Source organism: Sturnira hondurensis, unplaced genomic scaffold, assembly GCF_014824575.4.
Source record: "Sturnira hondurensis isolate 20B ecotype Veracruz unplaced genomic scaffold, ASM1482457v3 Scaffold0021143, whole genome shotgun sequence".
NCBI classification, from domain to species: Eukaryota; Metazoa; Chordata; class Mammalia; order Chiroptera; family Phyllostomidae; genus Sturnira; species Sturnira hondurensis.
This window is the reverse complement of record NW_028093774.1, coordinates 18,277,167-18,298,186: the sequence shown is the minus strand read 5'-3', so window position 1 is coordinate 18,298,186 and position 21,020 is coordinate 18,277,167. Positions and strand designations below refer to the sequence as shown.

At 50.9% G+C, this 21,020-nt stretch overlaps 1 protein-coding gene across 3 annotated transcripts in view; it reads left to right on the top strand.

Annotated features, from left to right (window-relative positions):
• ADCK1 (aarF domain containing kinase 1) overlaps nt 1–21,020 on the top strand; it is a 118,701-nt gene that overhangs the window by 39,972 nt on the left and 57,709 nt on the right. For all 3 annotated transcript variants that reach the window (XM_037031500.1, XM_037031498.1, XM_037031499.1), the window contains one exon: nt 7,447–7,650. In XM_037031500.1, the coding sequence (XP_036887395.1) occupies nt 7,606–7,650 (45 nt within the window). In that variant the 5' untranslated portion in view covers nt 7,447–7,605. The remainder of the gene's footprint in view (nt 1–7,446; nt 7,651–21,020) is intronic.

Below are 21,020 nucleotides of genomic sequence, written 5' to 3'. Positions count from 1 at the left end.
GATTGGTGATTGCAAGAGGCAGGAGTGGGGGTGGGTTGGGAAAAATGGGTGAACTTGGTTTTAGTTGAATGAATTTAGTTGAATGAAAATGCTTATTTAAATGAGTAAGAATTTTTAAAAAATGGTGATTTATTATAGTTGTTACTAGTTTATAAACCTGAGTTGTCCAGTATGGTAGCCACTAGCCACATGTGGTGATTTTAATTTAAATTATTTAAAATTAAATAAGGTGAAAAATTCAGCCCTCCAGTTGCCCTGGCCCCGTTTCAGGTGCCAGGGCAACAGGTGCCCAGCAGCCACGCGCAGTGGTGGAGCCAGCGGCCGCATATTGGACAGCACACGTGTGGAGTGTCAGCCTCGCTGCAGAAAGCGCTGTGGAATGGAACCGCCATAAACTGACTTTTGTTTACCTGTGTGTCCCTCCCTGCGCTTATGCCTGTGTAGGTGCTCAGANGTAACTTGGTGCAACCACTACGGAAAGCAGTATGGAGATTCCTCACAAAATTAAAAATAGAACTACCGTATGACCCAGTAATTTTACTTCTGGGTATTTATCTGAAGAAAATTAAAACTCTAATTTGAAAAGATGTATACACCCCCGTGTCCATTGCAGCATTATTTGTAATAGGCAAGATGTGGAAACAACCTAAGTGTCTACTGATGGATAAATGTGTAAAGAAATTGCGGTACATATTCACAATGGAAGATTACTCGGTCGTAAAAAGAGTGACATCTTGCCATTTGCAACAACATGGGTGGCCCTTGAGGCATTATCATAAGTGAAATAAAACAGAGAGACAAATACCGTATGGTCTCTCTGTGTGTAGGATCTAACAAAACAGAATTAAACAAAACCAAGCCTTCAGGGGTGGGGCGGGTTGGAGGGGGGCGGGATAGAGCGAAAAAGAAAAAGTACTCATAGCTATGGACAGCATGTGGTGACCGCGGGGACAGGGGGCTGGTTGGAGGTGGAAGAGGGCATAAGGGGGATAAATAGTAATGGAAAAAATACATACATAGTTTTTTAAATAGTAAAAAAACTACTAAAGAAAACCAAGCTAATGGATATAGAGAACAGATTGGTGATTGCAAGAGGCAGGAGTGGGGGTGGGTTGGGAAAAATGGGTGAACTTGGTTTTAGTTGAATGAATTTAGTTGAATGAAAATTCTTATTTAAATGAGTAAGAATTTTTAAAAAATGGTGATTTATTATAGTTGTTACTAGTTTATAAACCTGAGTTGTCCAGTATGGTAGCCACTAGCCACATGTGGTGATTTTAATTTAAATTATTTAAAATTAAATAAGGTGAAAAATTCAGCCCTCCACTTGCCCTGGCCCCGTTTCAGGTGCCAGGGCAACAGGTGCCCAGCAGCCACGCGCAGTGGTGGAGCCAGCGGCCGCATATTGGACAGCACACGTGCGGAGTGTCAGCCTCGCTGCAGAAAGCGCTGTGGAATGGAACTGCCATAAACTGACTTTTGTTTACCTGTGTGTCCCTCCCCGTGCTTATGCCTGTGTAGGTGCTCAGAGAGATGTGTGGTCTGAAGGCCCAGGTTCAAGGCAGTGCAGAGTCGGGAGGTTCTAGAAGCTCTGCCTTTCACCGAGGGTACTCTCCTGGCCAGGGGAAAGGATCCTGGGTTGGGGAGAAGGCCTGTATATATATTCCCTGCTCCTAGCAGGCTTTGCTGCTGAAGGTACCAAGTTAAGTGATGTTGAAAGTGGGGTTTGCACTAAGCCAGCACTTTCTTGAAATTTGGAGTGGGACCTGCCCTTTGATCCCAAAGGACAGTGAAGCTGCAGGAGTTGGAGCTGGAAAGGGACCCTGGAGATGAGAATGCCTGCTCTGTCATTGAGTGTTGTGTCTTTTGGCCTTAAAAGAACATCTTAATTTTCTGGCAAGTGGCAGTGTGTGTGTGTGTGTGTGTTTATTTAGAAGCTGGTTGAAGGTGACTTTGGGGCCTCTTCAGCTGAAATATGGGTGCCATTTGCAGTAGCTGCTGACTCATTTTAATGGAGGATGATTTTGTGAGTGTGTGACCTGTAGTCATCGTCGATTACATTATGACACACGAATGATGATTCTGTGAGTGTGTGACCTGTAGTGGTCATCGACCTGCATTATGACACACACAGGGCTTGCCCTGAGGCACACGGAGTGTACTGGGACCCACATGATTCGCCCTAACGGCCACTGTGCCAAGTACCTGGTGAGTCAGGAGTAGACTGGCCTCGCTGGGCTTGTGTGACCAGAGAGGGCCCGCACAGAGCATTACCCAGGCCGTGTCCTGAAGGTGACCATCGCTTTGCTCCAGGAGTCACCCTACCTGGGCCTGTCTTATGCCACAGGTGAGAGAGAGCAGAGCCCTGGCTCTGTTCCTTGGCAGGGTGAGGCCCACGCCCCCTGAGGGCTGCCGGCCGCAAACAAGTGCAGATGTGCATCCAGTTGGGAGAAAACGGTGGGGCAGGTCTTTAACACACACATACACACACTAGCACATGCACACGTGTGCACATGTACACACACCCACACACAAACATGTATAGACACATGCTGTCATGTTCTCTCTTTCTGAAATGCCCTCCTTTTTTACCAGAATCTACTCAACTCAACTTCAGGGGCTAACCTTGTCTATCAGTTAGAGTCTAGTCATGCCAGTAATTGAACGGGGAAAATTTAATACGAAGGTAGTTTACTTCTAAAAGGAGTGAAAGAAGGTTCTAAGAGTCCAGAAGTAGCAAGAGCACAAAGCAGCTGGGCCGAGGGGTAGTGAGCGAGGATGGGGCTGAGGACTCGGCTGCGTGCCTCGCACCTGCAAGGCCAAGAGGAGGTGTGGTGGAAGGCACCGCCCTTGGGAGCGGCCTGCCGGGTGGCAGTGAACTTGGTAGGATTTGGAGCTGTTGTGTAGCAGTGGCCTCCTGGGTACTCAGAACACCAGCTGGAGGGCGTGGATCTGAGTTGATTCATAGGAGGGGCCCCCCGGGAGATGGAGAAATTTAATGAGGCTGGGCTGGTTTGTGAGGGCCACTGAAGTGGGCACACCCAAGCCACTGACCTGCTCGCTGCTGTGCTGAAAACAGCACATTGGGACCAGAAAGGGAGACTCTTTGCTCTGTTGTGGCCTCGCAGGGTCCCTCCACAGCTCCTGTTGACAAAGCCTAATAGCCAGCCATCTGACAGGGGAGAGATGACATAGGTTTTAGCTCCGGCATCATGACACAGGGCAAAGGGGGTGGATTTGGAGCTGAGAGGCCATGTGTGCATGAGTGGCCCAGACCCCGCTTCCCTTCCTGGGAGCCAAGCCTTTTCTCCGGCTCCCGCCCTCTTGTGCCTTCCATCTGTGCTCCTCATGGATCCTGCTGCTGAGTGCCATCCTGTGCTTGTGAGTGGCTTTGCCAGGTCTCTCTGTGTGGGAGTGGGTACAGGACTCAGCCTGCTGCTAGTCCTCAGGGAATTCAGGGGGTTAGGTCTTTACTGGGAGGGCAGGACTGTTTCCCAGTCCTGTGCTTCCATTTGGCATTGACCCTGCAACAGCTTGGAGTGGGGGTTGAGCGTGCCTCCTTGTCAGGGAGACAATGGGCTGCCGGGTGGTCAGGGCAGCCCCACTGGGGTGCGTGGCTGAACCTGGACTCTGGTCACTCTATACGTTAGGACCAATGGCCTGTGGATGCCTTTCTGGCCACCTCGTCTTCTGCTGATGACTGTGATCCTCTCCTCAGCTGGGTTGGAATTGGGAGACAGTGATTTGAGCTGCAAAAAGTCATTTGTTCATTACGGCCTCAGTCCTTGTATTGTGAGGATATGATTGGTTCCCTGTCTGAGTGTATTAAAACCCTCACCTGAGAATGGGTGAGGGTTAAAGAAAAAGAATCTAGAACTGAGATTGAACATGCTAATTGATGTTCTTAGGTGAGAGAGAGAGGAAGGGAGACAGAGAAAGAGAAACATTGATGTAAGGGAGAAACACCAACTGGTTGCCCCTCGCTCAGGTCCTGACTGGGGATCGAACCCACAGCCTTTTTGGTGTATGGATGATGCTCCAACCAACTGAGCCACTTGGCCAGGACCAGTTCCAAACTCTTAAGAAGAAGAATCTCTCCTATCCCCCACAACCCTTTGATTCACCTGGGGTGCACTCTCTTAATTCTTAGAATTAATTCCCCTCTACCTATAACCTCCTCTCTGGGAAAAGAGGCTGTCCCTGGCCTGGCTTGGATCAGGTACCCACATCAAGGCTGGAGGACCCTGCCCAGGAGGATGACATTATGTGAACACAGGGCTCCCTGAGAGGACACTGCGGCGGGAGGCAGAGGTGGCCAGCAGAGCCAGCAGTGGATGGGCCCCCAGGGGCCTAAGGACGCCTGTTCGTGCCTGGACTTGGGGACATTTGCCCTGCTGTGCTGGGAGGGGTCAGATAGGCTTCCTGGCTGCTGGGACAAGGCTATTCAGGGCTGTAGTGTTTTCTTCTTAATTTCTAGAGTAACAGTTTTCTGTGTGGTTCACTTGGCAACTAATTATATAGGAGTTTTGAATATTTCTTTTTTAAAATACATTTTATTGATTATGCCATTACAGTTGTCCCATTTTTCCCCTTCATTCCCCTCCACCCTGCACACCCCCTCCCCCCATTACCCCCCTTTAGTTCATGTCCATGTGTCACAAGTTCTTCAGCTTCTACATTTCCCATATTATTCTTGCCCTTCCCCCTATTTTCTACCTACTGTCTATGCTATTTATTCTCTGTACCTTCTCCCCTCTTCTCCTCCTCCTACTCTCCTGCTGCTAACCCTCCATTTCTATGGTTCCGCTCCTGATCTAGCTGTCCTCTTAGTTTGCTTTTGTTTTAGGTATGGTTGTTAGTAACTGTGAGTTTTCTATCCTTTCACTGTTCATATTTTTATCTTCTTTTTCTTAGATAAGTCCCTTTAACATTTCATATAATAAGGGCTTGGTGATGATAAACTCCTTCAACTTGATCTTATCTGAGAAGCACTTTCTCTGTCCTTCCATTCTAAATGAAAGTTTTGCTGGATAGAGCAATCTTGGCTGTAGGTCTTTGGCTTTCATGACTTGGAATACTTCTTTTCAGCCCCTTCTTGCCTGTAAGGTCTCTTTTGAGAAATCTGCTGACAGTCTGATGGGAACTCCTTTGTAGGTGACTGTCTCCTTATCTCTTGCTGCTTCTAGGATTCTCTCCTTCATTTTCATCTTGGCTAATGTAATTATGGTGTGCCTTGGTGTGTTCCTTCCTGAGTCCAACTTCTTTGGGACTCTCTGAGCTTCCTGGATTTCCTGGAAGTCTATTTCCTTTGCCAGACTGGGGAAGTTCTCCTTTATTATTTGTTCAAATAAGTTTTCCACTCATGGCTATTTCTTTCCCCATTCTGGTACCCCTACAATCTATATGTTGGAATGTTTGAAGATGTCCTGGAGGTTCCTAAGCCTCTCCTCATTTTTTTGAATTCTTGTTTCTTCCTTCTTTTGTTTGGTTGTTTCTTTCTTCCTTCTGGTCCATTCCATTGATTTGAGTCCCAGTTTCCTTCCCATCACTATTGGTTTCCTGTGCAATTTGCTTCATTTCACTTAGTGCAGCCTTCATTTTTCCATCTAATTTGTTACTAAAATCAACCAATTCTGTGAGCATCCTGATCACCAGTGCTTTGAACTGTGCATCTGATAGGTTGGCTGTCTCTTGGTTGCTTAGAAGTATTGGCTCTGGGGCTTTGAGCTGTTCTTCTGCTTGAACCGTAATGCTTTGGTTTGTTCACACCTGTTACATATGAGAGGCAAAAGCTTAGGTGTTCACCAGGGTGGGTCAGCCCAGTTGCTGGGTTGTGACTGGGGGAGGGGCCAGAGAGGGAGAAATGGTGTTTTTTTCTACTCTCTTGGATTTCAGTCCCTTCTGCTGCTTCCCACAAGCAAATTGGGCCCTTCTGGTGTTGGTTCCCTGGGTGGGTGGGCTTGTGTACATTCTAGGACCCTGTGGGTCTCCCCAACAAACTCTCTTGTGGGACTAGGAGTCTCTTCCGGCACCTCAGCCCCCGAAAGTTTTTTCAATTGGTGCTTTTAGGTTTTATTTCCTGTCACTGGGGCCCTGGGTTGTGCGGTCTCACTGACTGTTTTTAAACCTGCCTGGTTTATCTTTGTGTGAATGTGTGACCACGGTCAGCCAACTGGCTTGCGAGCCTTACTGGGTTTCCACCTGCACCTGCCAGGGTTGCCAATCACCGCCTCCTCCTGCCGGGACCCCGCTCCACCACCGCCAACTCTGCCCCTCTTACGAATCTGGATGAATGGTTCATTGTTGTTGGACTTCAGTACAGTTTACTTTTCTGTCTGTTTGGTTGTGTTTTTGTTTCTAGATCTTTGTTGTCTTTAAATTTGGTTGTGCGAGGAGGTACAGTGTTTCCACCTATGCCTCCATCTTGGCTGGAAGTCCTGAATATTTCTTTCATGTATGTTACCAACTGCCATTTAACTCTTCATGTGGTTTATTGCCTCCAATATGTACTTACTCATGTCAGCATTTTTCATAGCACTCAGGAGAGGCTGAGTCCATCATGGACATGCACCCTCTCTTGGTTGACGTCATGGGTGGAAGAGGTACCAGGTCCCCACAGCTCTCTGGACCCCCTGTCTTTCTGTGTGCTCATGGCCCCATCTTCCCTCGGGAGGTGTAGCTCCAGGAAGGCAGGGCCTGCTGAGTTCCAGGACCCTCAGCTGAGTTGGGGTGATGTCTGGGGATGCAGAGCCTGGGGACAGATGGGGGCCACCTCCAGCTCTGGAAGGACAGGTGGGCATCAGGTCACAAGTTAAGACTGCCTTGTCCCCGACAGCCTGCTAGCTGCCTGCTCCATGTGCCGGAAAACTTTTTGCCCCAGTTCATATGAGACCACTGCAAAAGTTTACTAAGTTAAAAGAGCCCTAGGTTTGGAGTATTTTCTAGAGCCCCTGTTTTTGATATTTATCAGCTATTGCTTTATAAACAAACCATCTGAGTTCCTTATCTTCAAAGACACCAACACCTGCTTCCTGAGCTCCTGTAGAATGAAAAGAAATGACGCATGTGACCACATTTTATAAATTGTAGGCCTCCAAACAGATAGTATTATTAGTGTGTCTGAGGGCTGGGTGGCAAATGCATTAGCTCCATGTACCCTTGAGTGAATCATTAGTCAATTAGATTTGGTTAAAAGCCTTGAACAAACACTCATTTCTGAGGGACTGGGACCCAGATCAGGTAAATTTGATGGAAAGAAAATCAGGAACACCCAGCTCATGGGAAGGTGAATGAAGGAGTGTGTGTGTACACGTGCCTGTGTTTGTATGTGTACTAGGGGTGGGGTAGGGACGTAAATCAGGGTCTTCAAGCAGCGGGAGCAGGGGAACAGTGTCCACTGGGCAGTGTGCACTCACACCTCTCTGGTCCTGGCCTGTCTCCCTGCAGGTGCACCTCCGTTCTGCCAGGCGTCTCTGTGAGCTCTGCTGCGCCAACCGAGGCACCTTCATCAAGGTGGGCCAGCACCTGGCGGCACTGGAGTACCTGCTGCCCCAGGAGTACACCAGCACGCTGAAGGTGCTACACAGCCAGGCCCCACAGAGCAGCATGCAAGAGGTCCGCCAGGTCATCCGCGAGGACCTGGGCAAAGAGGTACCGGCCTCAGCCAGGAGCGTGGGCCCCGGGATGGTGTACTTCTGAAAAGGTCCAGGCAGAGTTGTCTCTGACAGGTGCTGGGGATCTGCCACTGCTGTGGAGCCACACGTCATGCAGCTTCCAGTGGTCTGATCTGAGAGGTTAGAAGGAACCTTTGTGACCTGCAGTAAAAAAGATTAGTTGAACCATATGAGAGAGTTGATATTCTACTCTTTTGACCTGCAACCCAGTGTGATTCGTATGGTTCAACCTAATAATATCTATTCACTGTTCGGTTTCCCGTGTGCTGCCAGCTGTGCCATGTTCCCTGTGTTATCTCGCTTAATCCTCAGGCAAACGCGTGTGGTAGGTACTGTTATTAACCCCATTTTGCCGACGAGGGGTGGAGGCTTAGGTGCTAAGGTAACGTGTCCAAGGGCACGTTAGTGAGTGATTCCAGCACACTGCTCTATGGTCCTATCGGTAGACTATCCAGATCCATGCCTTGGCTTTTCTAGAAGATCTCTGGCAGGCAGTCACCAGCCTCTGCTTGATTACCTCCAGTGACAGGAAGCTTATTCTCTCGTCTGCTGCCTGAGGTGGCCTCTTCTTTTGTTAGTCATCTCTAATTATAACAGTGCTTCCTCCCAAGGGCTAAAACCTTCCTCCTCCAACGCCACTTTTCTGGTCTTTATTCTGACATGTAGAGCAACAGAGAAAGGGGAGAAGGGCCTTTCCGTCCACGGCCCTGGGTACGTGCCTTTGGACTCGTGCTAGTGACCTGCAGGATGTGTAGACCCTAAACTGGGCACAGTGGCCTGGACCCTTGGGGGCCTGTTCTGGGGACAGGGAGGGGCTTGAGCATCTGTCTGCAGGTTGCTGAGCTGTGGGTCAGGCTCAGGGCTACGAATTTTGTGCTATAATTTGAGGGGACTTTAAAGATCTATACTGTACTAAAAACAATTTCTCTCCCCCCTCACCTATTATTTTAGTTGACACCTCTGTGATAGAGAATTTTCTGGGTCTTTTAGAATTTTTCCTGAGCCACATGATCTTAAAGTCAAGCCTCAACCAGCTAATACCTTCCCCAAGATTAGTTTACAACCCTTGATGCCTCCCATCTGCTCTCGAATAAAATCCTTCGCTGGGCTTTTGAGGTCCACCCATCCCTGCAAGTTGCCTGTCTGTTTCATGACCATATCTGGGCGGGGTACGGGGGCTCCTGCGTTTGGGCTCTGATGCCAGGGACATGGACCCTGCACATGTTATTTTTCTGGTTCCTCACTTTCCTCACCTGTAAAAGGGGGCATGGTGTCTACCTCTTAGGGGTGCTGTGAGGGGAGAAGAGATCATGAATATAAAGTGCTTTAGTGCCATCCCTGGCCCAGGGCAGGCGCTCAGCCAGTACTAGCTGCTACTCAGCTTCACTGTGCACCCTCAGTGCCTAGCCTGTGACCTTCTGTCTGCCGGGACTGTCTTCACCCTCTCTCTCCCTGGCACGTGGTTTCTTGTGTTTGTAGAGCTTTCGTGCCTCTATCCATCCATCCACCAAGTGCCAGACCCAGTGCTGGGTGTCCTGGCCAAAGCCCAGCTCTCCTGTGAAATCTGCAACCCTCTGTACAACTGTGCTTCCTCTGCTTGTGCGTCTTGTGGCTTCGTTAGTTGCCCTTAGGTGATTTCGTTGCCAGTTCTAAAGTCCTTAGGGAGGAAGACCAGGAGGGTCCTCTTGCCCTGTGTGTACAGCACCAGAACAGTATCTGGTATAGAGTAGGTGCCAGTGTTTGTTTAGTGAACCAATGGATGAACGAGTGACAACTTCCTTAGGCTGCTCAGGGCAGAGTGGAGAGTAGGGGCAGAGGTTTCATGAAGACCAGTGTTCCATTCCTCTGATGTGCATGGAGCTGGTCCTGGCTCTTTGTCCCCTAATGCAGAGCCAGTACCAGGTGACCAGTATGTAGCCAAAGATGTCCCACTGGCCTGGAGGGGGCCTGGAGCACATGGGCTGGGGGAGCATAGAAACCTCTGTGGACTCCCTTCCCACTGAGGAACATCTCCAAAATGGGGGAGGTCAAGTGAAGGTGAAACCCCAGTTAGGGCTGGAGTCAGGAGCAGGCTGCAGGCTGGGAGGAGCAGAGTGAGCATGGAAGGGCCCCAGGCAGAGGGGCCAGGATTGGCACCGTGGGGGCCCACACATGGCTTTGCTTCTCCCCAAGACTGTTGGCCTCTTGCTTCTTATAGTACAAGATTCACCCCCAAATTAAAACTAAATAAATCACTATAATAACAGTGTGAAGTGCATCATGGCTGGCATGTGGCAGCTCAGTGGGGGCGACTGCCAGGGAGGAAAGCCAGCAGATTAACCCTTGGGGGCTGACTTGTCTGTGCGGAACTGGAGGAGGGCAGCAAGAGCAGGTCAGTGGCTCTCTGTAGGTCAGGGGGAGCGAGGCGAGAAGTTTGGGGTGTTTGCAGTCATGGTGGGCCCACCCAGCTGGCCAAAGGATGTTTGGGGTTGGAAGCTTTCATCTGGATCTCCAGGGCCTCTTCTCCAGGTCCCCCGGCCAAGTACTTCTGAACGTGGTGGTTGGTGGCTCCTGCCCCACACAGGCTGTCTTGAGCCTTCTGAGAAAGAGGGGCCAACGTCAAGGTCACGGTTCTGTGGGGGCGTCCTTCACAGCTGGGAAGCTCAGAAACCTCTGGTTTCTTACCCCAGCCCCCACAGGCACACAGTCGAAGTCTTCCCTCCCCATCTCTCCTCCTCCTCCCTCCTGGGAAGATGGCATTTGTTCCCTGGTGACACACTTTCTCAGTCTGTGGGTGGAGGGCGGGGAAAGGGGCTGTGCGGGGAGCAGGGTGGGTGGGGATGGGGGTGGAGGGCGGGGGGAAGTCACTCACTGTGCACTTTCCTCCTCTTCCTGCCTTGACACTGCTCAGGGAGCAGCTCTCCTCCCGAGAAGCTCTTTGAGCGGCCCCATGGATCTTGGGCTCCATGACTACCCAGGGACCCTCAGGGGGAGCTCCGTTTGGTCACTGGCTGCAGGGGCATGGTTGAAAGGAGCCGATGTTGCACAAGACCATCTTCCTTCTAGGTCCACGTCCTTGGATGAGCTCGGAGGTTGCCTGGATTCAACAACTGCAGGGGTGCCCTGAAATCTCAGCATGAAAAGAGGGGAGGGGGCTAGACAGGAGCTTGAGGCTGGTCTGTTCCCACCTGTGCTGGTTGATTACAGCTAAGCCTCTTGGGGACCCCTCTCATTAGCAGAGGGCTTAGAGGGTCACTCATGCTCTCAGACCAATCCCTGTCCCAGGCAGATAGGACTGGCCTGAGAGGTCCTGGTGTGGGGTGGGCATGGGCAATGAGAGCAAGGTGGCAGCTCTCTGGGCCCATGGTTTATTTAAAAATATATTTTATTGATTATGTTATTATAGTTATCCCATTTTCTCCCTCATTCCCCTCCACTCTGCACACCCCTTCCCCCATTATCCCCCTTTAGTTCATGTCCATGTGTCTTAAGTTCTTTAGCTTTTACATTTTCCATACTATCCCTGCCCCCCCTGTTTATTTTCTACCTACCATCTATGCTACTTATTCTCTGTACCTTCACCCCCTCTCCTCCTCTCACTCCCCTGTTGCTAACCCTCCATGTGTTCTTCATTTCTATGGTTCCACTCCTGATCTAGCTGTCCACTTAGTTTACTTTTGTTTTAGGTGTGGTTGTTAATAACTTTGAGTTTGCTGTCCTTCACTGTTCATATTTTTTATCTTCTTTTTCTTAGATAAGTCCCTTTACCATTTCATATAGTAAGGGCTTGGTGATGATAAACTCCTTCAACTTGATCTTATCTAAGAAGTGCTTTATCTGCCCTTCCATTCTGAATGAAAGCTTTGCTGGATAGAGCAATCTTGGATGTAGGTCTTTGGATTTCATGACTTGGAATACTTCTTTCCAGCACCCTCTTGCCTCCCCTGTATTTTCAATCAGTGTTTTGAGGCTTTATCTCCTGGCGCTATGATCCTGGATTGCACGATCTGTCTCGCTCCCTAGTTACCTGCACTCGAATGTGGGACTGCCTTCAGGTCAGCCAGTCGCCTTGTGTGCGGTGCCCCGCTTCTCAGTCGCCGCCTTGCTGGGTCTGCTGTTGCCACTCTGTGCCCAGGGTCTTCCTGCTGTATCCTGTGCACCTGGTGTCACCGCTTCTTGTGCCACAACCCCTCTCTGTTCAGCTGCCTGACTCCGCCCTGCCTACCAGTCTTGATGAATGTGTCTATTTCAGCTCCTTGGCTGTCCGGCTTCCATACAGTTCAATATTCTGTCAGTTCTGGTTGTCATTTCCTTTCTCAATTTTTGTTGTCCTTATTTTGGTTGTGCGAGGAGGCACAGTGTGTCTATCTACGTCTCCATCTCGGCCCGTGGTTTATGTTGGGTCTGGTCAGCCCCACCCCTGGACCACAGCCAGTGCCATCAGTGTAGAGGTGAGGGCAAGTGAAGGGATACCACCCTGGCACAGGGATTGGCTTAGGTAGGAAGTGTGCAGCCAGTGGGGGGTGGGTGGGGGATGGGGACGGAACCTGCAGAGCTCAGTGAGGGGCACGTGAGCTGTAGCACGAGACCTTGGATCTTCTGACTCCCAGCCCAGTGCTCAGTCTTCTATGTAACAAAACTTCTGTGTGGCAGAAATCCTTTTGGAAATCGGTTTTCTATGTGTTTGCATGCTGTGTCTTAGAAGTTTCTCAGCTAGTGTTACCAGAAAGAATCTTATGTTCTTCCTTTCAACATGAATGTTAGGCTTAAGTTCTGAAGAACTGATTCTGGGAAGCAATTGGGAGCCCCCAACTCTAGGAGATGGGGTCATTTCTGCACTCTCAAAAGTGACCCGGATCTGCAGTGGGTTGGAGATGGTCTCAGGCTTGGTCCTCTGGCTGCCCCTGAGGCTGTGGGTCCTGGTGCCATGCTGACTGTGGCCAGCAGATGGCGCCTGAGCCTGAGAATCACCCTGAGGGNTACCAGAAAGAATCTTATGTTCTTCCTTTCAACATGAATGTTAGGCTTAAGTTCTGAAGAACTGATTCTGGGAAGCAATTGGGAGCCCCCAACTCTAGGAGATGGGGTCATTTCTGCACTCTCAAAAGTGACCCGGATCTGCAGTGGGTTGGAGATGGTCTCAGGCTTGGTCCTCTGGCTGCCCCTGAGGCTGTGGGTCCTGGTGCCATGCTGACCATGGCCAGCAGATGGCGCCTGAGCCTGAGAATCACTCTGAGGGAGGGGTGCTTAAGACTTGACCCTTCCCTGCTGAGGGGAGCCCTGTCAGGTGGATGGGACTCAAGGTTCTTTCTACTCCTGGGCATGGTCTCTACTGTGAAAAGAGTGAAGGCCGGCACCTCTGCACTCTGCATAGGACAGACGAGGCCTAAGCCACGAGGCTGTTGGCTACCCTGGTCTGTAGGAGTGTTCGGCTCTGATGGAGGGCCTGGTGGGATTCTTCACAGTGACCATCTACCCATCCTTACACCTTCCTCATCTGGGTTAGGAGTCTTCTGAGGCCCCCTGCAGACTCTATCAGCCTGAAGTCCTTCCCTTCATCTTGGTTTCAACATCTTGCCCTTCTTCCATTTCTTGTCTCTGTTATCCAAGCAACTAGTATTTAGTGAAAGGTGCACAGTGCTGGAAGCTGTGGGTTCAGCCAAGACGTCATTCTGGCCCCTGTAGTCTGGGGCCATGGGGAGGTGCACTCATCACTGGCTATGTAATAGCTGGCTATGTGAGTGCCCACGGAGCTTGCAGGAGAGAGAGGGAGGGGGTTGTGTGTGGAAGGGGAATAGGAATGGGAGGAGGGGAGAGAGGTTACATTTGGGTGGATGGGAGCTTTCTGAAGCAGGTGGCCTCTGACCCAGGCTCCCGAAGCTGGGGGAGACGGCGGGGAGATGGAGGTTGGAGGAGAGGGCTACTGATGAATATGATGGGCCAAGCAAAGGTGCAGGCGCTGGGAAGCATAAAGCACAGAGTGCTCGGTGACTAGTCTTGTTGACTAGAATTTGGCATTCTGGCTGGTGAGTAGCGGAGCTGAGGTTGCAAGTTGGGACTGAAGTCACATCATGAAGGGTCTTTGCATATTCTTCTCATAACATGAGCCCATGGGTGAGGAGAACTTGGAGAAGGATCTGAGCAAAGTGGGATGAAATGGGGACAGATATAGTAGTATGGGAGGTGACGTCCTCCTTATAGGGGGGAACGGTAGAGGCAGGGAGGTGTATGGTTTGGTGGAGAGCTTGGGGATAGGAGCTCCAGAGGGGTTTAGGACGAGAGGGGAGAGTTGTCAGCTGCACTGACACGGTTCTCTTCGTCGTGGACGTACACACGTACCCCTCTTTCCCTCCTCCCTCCTCAACACATACAGAGTATCCAGTCTCATTATGATATATTTTAGTAAATAATTCAGTTTTGTTATTCTGGGATATAGTTGGATCAGATAAGTTTCTTTCTACCTCTGAAATTCTATGAAAAACCGAAGGAATCAGGTCAGCTACTGGAGTGGACACAGAAATATCTTTGTTAGGGGCACTGCTTATACTGGTGGTGGGATATCAGGGTTCGACTTGTGTACTCTGAAACATATTTAACTAGTGGTGTACCACTGAGCTCCATGGGGTGGGGATCTAGACTTGACCTTGTTTTGCAGCTTCCCATAGTACCCAAGGATAGTCTTGGATGTGGCGGGTGCTCAATGTTCTTGATGGACCATTTGGAGTGGCTGTGAAAATGTGGAAGAGAACCATTGTGCATCAGATTGGAAAATGCACACCTCATTGTTTCATATGCACCTACAGGTGCAGGCGGAGGCTGACATTTTTGTCACATTTCACTCAAGATGTGAGCAAAAGTTTAGAAAAGACAAAAGGAAGATCTCTCAAGAACAGCAATCATTTATCAAGCTTGGCAAGGTGACAGAAAAGATACTGTTGGTGTCAGGACTGACAGGAGCAAAGGTGGAAGGTGGAGGGTGTGGCAGGAGACCACCTGGCCTGTGCGAGGGGTTCCAGGGGGCGGGAACACTGGGAGGAGCAGTGCAGAGACGAGAGCAGGGGCTTTTGTGGAGGCCTTGGGGGCGGAGGACAGGGTGGTGGGCATGGATAGTGCATGGCAGGCTCTGGGAGGACCCTCATCACCTCTGCGGGCCTGCACACAGGCCCTCTGCTGGAAACCTTCATGGGAACCAGGAAAGGCCCCCCACTGGGCATCCCTCCCTCCAGGTTGTGGTAGCTCTCCCAGGGCTGGATTTCATTCTTCTGTGAGTCATAGAAACAGAGCCAAGGGATATGTGTGTGTGTGTAGGATAAATAAGTGTAGAGAGAGATTGATTGACTGATTTTAAGGAATTGGCTTATGCACTTAGGAAGGCTGGCAAGTCAGAATCTTCAGAGTGGGCCATCAGAATGGAGACCCAGGAGAGCTTATGTCATAGTTCAAGTCTGAAGGCTGTTTGCTGGCAGAATCCCCTCTTGCTCTGGGAGGTCTGTCTTGTTCTAGTCAGGCCTTCAACTGATTGGGTGAGGCCCACCCACCTAGTGGAGGGCAATCTGCTTTTCTCAAAATCCACAGATTTAAATGTAAATCTCATCCAAAAACACTCTTATAGAAACAGCAGAATAATCCAAGTTCATACCTACAATTAAGCCTCATAGTTCCCCACATGGCCCTTGGTTAGGACTATACATTTATACCCTGGTCCTGCATCCATGACATTCAAACTTCCCATTGAGCCTTGGAGGTGGGCAGGAGCCAAACTGCCTGTTGTTTTATTCATTTGTGACCTTGGGAATGTTTTGTATCTTCTGTCTCTCAGTTTCCTCATCTGTAGGATTGGGATACTAACAGCATCTGCCACATAGGCTAGGTGCAGGGATTAATGAACTAATGAATGTGGAGTACATAGAGCGTGCCTGGCACAGAGCAAATGGCCAGCAAATATTGGCCCTTATTTCTGTGTTATGTTGGATGGTCCATCTGACAATAAATGGTAGAGTTGGATCTTTACCCAGGCTTTCCAATACCTGGTACAGTTCTCTGTCCCAGATACTATTTTGCCAGAAGAATCCTCTTTTTTTTAAAAAATATATTTTATTGATTATACCATTACAGTTGTTCTATTCCCCCCCTTCAATGCCCTCCACCCGCACCCTCCCTCCCCCACCATTCTCCCCCCCTTAGTTTATAACCACGTGTCTCAAGTTCTTTGGATTCTATATTTCCCCCACTATTCTTGCCCTCCCCCCTATCTATTTTCTACCTACCATCTATGCTATTTTCTGTGCCTTCTCCCCCCTTCTCCCCCTCCCACCCCCCTGTTTCTAACCCTCCATGTGTTCTTCATTTCTATGGTTCCACTCCTGTTCTAGCTGTCCTCTTGGTTTGCTTTTGTTTTAGGTGTGGTTGTTAATAACTGTGAATTGGCTGTCCTTTCACTGTTCATATTTTTCATCTTCTTTTTCTTATATAAGTCCCTTTAACATTTCATATAATAAGGGCTTGGTGATGATGAACTCCTTGAATTTTACCTTATCTGAGAAGCGCTTTATCTGTCCTTCCATTCTAAATGAAAGTTTTGCTGGATGAACCAATCTTGGCTGTAGGTCTTTGGATTTCATGACTTAGAATACTTCTTTCCAGCCCCTTCTTGCCTGTAAGGTCTCTTTTGAGAAATCTGCTGACAGTCTGATGGGTACTCCTTTGTAGGTGACTGTCCCCTTATCCCTTGCTGCTTCTAGGATTCTCTCCTTCATTTTGGTCTTGGCTAATGTAATTANCCTCTCACCCCTCTGCCCTAAGCACTTCCCCAGCTCTAGTCCAACCCAGGGCATCTTCATCCCTGCCTGCACCCCACACCCAGCTCCTCCCAGGACAAGAGAAGCTGTATCCAGCTGCCACTTGGCAGGTGAGAAAGGCTGGGTGGGTCCTGAACATTAGCACAGCCACCAACATGTGACCCTGGGCCCCCAGGGCTTTTCCTCCACCCCCCTCCTCCATGGAGTCAGCAGCAGGTGCTGCTAATGGACCTCTGTATACCACAGATGTGAAAACATCTTGGATGAGCTGCCAGTAGTCCTGCAGAGTGAGGGTCATGGGGAGGGAGGAGAGGCCGTCTGGAAGCCTGGGGCAGGCTCCTCCTGGGGAAGCTTGGGGCAGGTTTCTAACGGTGGGAGGGAAGGCGCTGGCCCCTGGACGGAATGCTGGGTACTGATCAGGGAGGGGAAAAGAGGATTCTTCTGCTGGCTCCGCCCCTCTTACCGTCCCCGTTGAACCGTTAGATGTAGTCGAACTTCCGTATGATTCAATTTTCTGTCCTTTGGTTGTGTCTTTGTTTCTCCAAACCTTTGTTGTATTCAAACTTGGTTGTGGGAGAAGGCACAGTGTTTCTACCTATGCCTCCAGACTTCCGCCAAGATGGAGGCATAGGTGGAAACACTGTGCCTTCTCCCACAACCAAGTTTGAATACAACAAAGGTTTGGAGAAACAAAGACACAACCAAAGGACAGAAAATTGAGTCATACGGAAGTTCGACTACATCTAACGGTTCAACGGGGACGGTAAGAGGGGCGGAGCCAGCAGAAGAATCCTCTTTTCCCCTCCCTGATCAGTACCCAGCATTCCGTCCAGGGGCCAGCGCCTTCCCTCCCACCGTTAGAAACCTGCCCCAAGCTTCCCCAGGAGGAGCCTGCCCCAGGCTTCCAGACGGCCTCTCCTCCCTCCCCATGACCCTCACTCTGCAGGACTACTGGCAGCTCATCCAAGATGTTTTCACATCTGTGGTATACAGAGGTCCATTAGCAGCACCTGCTGCTGACTCCATGGAGGAGGGGGGTGGAGGAAAAGCCCTGGGGGCCCAGGGTCACATGTTGGTGGCTGTGCTAATGTTCAGGACCCACCCAGCCTTTCTCACCTGCCAAGTGGCAGCTGGATACAGCTTCTCTTGTCCTGGGAGGAGCTGGGTGTGGGGTGCAGGCAGGGATGAAGATGCCCTGGGTTGGACTAGAGCTGGGGAAGTGCTTAGGGCAGAGGGGTGAGAGGAGCCTCTCCTGCCCCAAGGGCCGGTGGGGCCCCCTGGCTGGCGGAGAACTTTCCCTCCCCGGTGGCACATGCCCCATGCCCCATGCCGTCATATTCCTTGCTGCTTTCTTTCCAGTGCTGATCTAGCTGCTCCCGTCCTTCTCTCACTTAGGCTGGCTCGCTGTTTCCCGCCCCCTGGCCGCTCCGCTGGCCTGGGCTGAGGACTACATTGAAGGCTTCAGCCACCTGTAGGTTTGCTTCCTTTGGTCTTCAGTGGACCCTCGTCTGCTCTTGGTTTCTTTGGCCCCCCAGACAGTCCCCAGACAGTCCCCCAGAAGGCTATGGTGCGAGTGTTCTGGGAATGGAACCAGAGGAGCTGGCGGCCACCAAGCTGTGTGTGGGGAGGACTGGGGGTTGGGGGGCCATTCCCCTTCCTCCTGGCTCAGCCTCACCCAGCCTTCCCAGCAGCTCTCAATAAAAAATACATTTATATTAAAAAACATTGGGAAGAATAAAAACACATTTTCCCCCAATAATGCCGAACATCAAAAGGAGATTTTTATCAATTATGAGAGAGCGATTTTGGCCATAGATAGAAATTTAGCGAGTGAGAGATGGATGGTAGGAAGCATTAATGTCAGCCAGGACGGATGGTGCGCCATTAGTCACCGAGGGGAGAGACTGAGGTGGCACAGTGGCACTGGCTCTTCCTCCCCAGGCCCGTCTGGCCCTGGCCTCTACCCTGCAGGGGCCGCCCTCCCCCCGGCCCTGTACCCTTCTCCCCTCCTTGGGGGCTCCTGCTCCCCTCTCTGAGTCACCTTCAGTCCGATCATTCTGTAGCTTCCAGGTGAATACTCCCCGGCTTGGAGCGAGTCCCTGCCATGCCTGCGGGGTAGAGAGAGACCCCGGGGGGCAACTCTGGAGCTGCTCCGTGTGCTCTCCAGCCTCGTGCCTTCCCAGCGCCTCTCAGCGCCACCTCGGTCCCCCCTCGGCTACTCAGGGCTTCCCTCCCTAAACCCGCGTGTGCCCCCAGGCCTGGCCGCTCATTTCCTTCCCCACTCTTCAGGCTCTTTCTCGTTTTTTAAGCTCCGGGTCTAACAACAACACACACATCCTCTGAATGCTTGCCGGGTGTCAGACCCTGTTCAATAGTTTCAGGGGGATCAACGTCACACTAAAACCCTCTGAACCAGGCACTGTTACTTAATCAACGGATGGGAACTGAGGCCCAGTGTCTGGTGAAACTGTCTCTCTCGCCTCCTCACGCCCCCCGTCAGGATTACCGGCCGTCCTGTTTCCCCCGGGTGTTTCTGTTCGCTGCTGCGGCTCTCGTGCAGTTCTCCATGCTGCTAAGGTGTGTCGCTTCCCAGTTTGAGTCCCCCCCGGGTCCTTGTGTGGGCTCTGCACCTAGCAGATGTTAGTGAACGTGGCTGAGTTGAACGGATGAGCTACTTTGAATGCCCTTGTCCCTTGGCCACCTTCACGGACCTCCCATCCAGGTGGGACTGCGTCCGGAGCACTTGGCTTGACCCATGGGTGGTCCTCTTGCTTCAGTCTTGTTCTCTGGGCATCTCAGTGCTCAATTTACATCCTCAGGATGGCAAGTCTCCTCCCACTCATCCTGGGGCTCCTTCAGAGCACTGCCCATTGCACAGGAACTGCTTCGTAAAGGACTGCATGCACTGAGACCCTCTGCTGACCTCACGGTATGGTTTTCTGGGGCCTGGAGTCGACAGGGAGCCAGTGCTGCCTTGGTCTTGGTTCCACCTCTCCCTGGGACACTCTTGTAGGAGCCTGTGGAGGGCCGTGGGACGGTGTATCTGGGGCTATCAGAACTCTGGGCTAGGGGCAGGGGCAGGGTCTGATTCTAGGAGTAAAAGGATTGTTTCTGAGACATATGGCATGAAGGTCAATGAAATAGGCCTTAGAGTCAGAGAGCCTCTCACCAATCCCAAATACTACCGTATTCTAATTGTATTATTTATACTTTCTGAGCCTCAGTCTGCTCATCTCTAAACAGGCCTGATGATAGAACCTTCCCATTAGTAGGGCTGTGATGAGAATGGAAAGATCTAACTCACCTCAAGTGCAGTGCCTGGGTGGCAAATCCCAGGAGCTGTGGGCCTGGGACCTCAGATTACATCCTGGTGCCTGGATCTTCCTGGGAGTCGACAAACAACGGCTCTTTTTCAGCGGCCAGTGCTTTAGACTTGCCAGTTAAATCAGATCAACTAGTAGTGTGTGTGTGTGTGTGTGTGTGTGTGTGCACGTCTGTGCACGTCTGTGCACAAGTGTGGTGTTCAGGAGAACTGCTAACTCGTAAGTGGTAAGGGTTTAGAAATCATCTCACCCCGCCTCTGTGGTTTATGAGCTCCGAGAGGGGAGCCACTTGCCCAGTGCGACACAGCTGGTGGGTGGTAGAAGCAGGGCTGGAACCCAGGCCTCCTGACGCCTGGTCCTGTTTCGTCCGCTGGACTGTTGTTGTGTTTGCAGCTGGAAGCTCAGGGCCTGGAATGAGACGGTCGGCACGCAGGAATGGGCCTGGTTTTACTGTCAAAGACGCCCAAAGAGCTTCTCGTGGCTTTCACCCGATGTGGGACTGGGTAGTGTCCTGTGGATTTCAAAGAGGCTGCATTTCCCTGAGTTTATCCCTCAAGGAGATAGGATTCTAGGGTGTTCTTTCTACCCTTCTACCAGCCCTCCCACTTGCCTGGGTTGGGGTGATTATAATCACGCACTCACCACTTCACCCTCTATGCACAGACCATGCTTGGGTATTCCTCCTCTTTGGGGTCTGACTTGCAGGGTGGTGCCCAGACCCTCTGCTCAGCTGCTGAGTCTGGGCTGTTCTGTGGAGGCAGGGCCTTGGCTCATGGTGGCCCCATTCACTGACACGGGACAGTTGCCTACCATTTGCTTTGCTCACTAGCAAATGCAGATTTGTCAAGCAGCCGATACATTCTTGCCTCTGCACCAGTGCTGTGGGGGATGTAAGAATGTTAAAGCCACGTCCCTCTCACCTGCCCTCCCAGAGCCAGGCAACAGAAGGAAACGCAGAGGGAGTAATTACAGAGCAGTCAAGTGCTCAGCTGTGGGACTGGTGCAGGAGAAGTTCAGGGGACGTTCACAAGAGAGTTCTTGCAGGAGGTGGTCTTGGGCTGGCCTTTGAGGGATGAATGAGACTTAAGGAGTAGAAGCATGAGGGCATACTTCTGGGCTGGGCTGCGTGGTGACGAGGGCTTGAGAGAAGACCAGTGGGGCTGGGATGGAAGGGAACTTGGGTTGTTGTGACAAAATACTGTAACGGAGCAGCTTAAACAACAAAAGTGGGTTGTCTCACAGCTCTA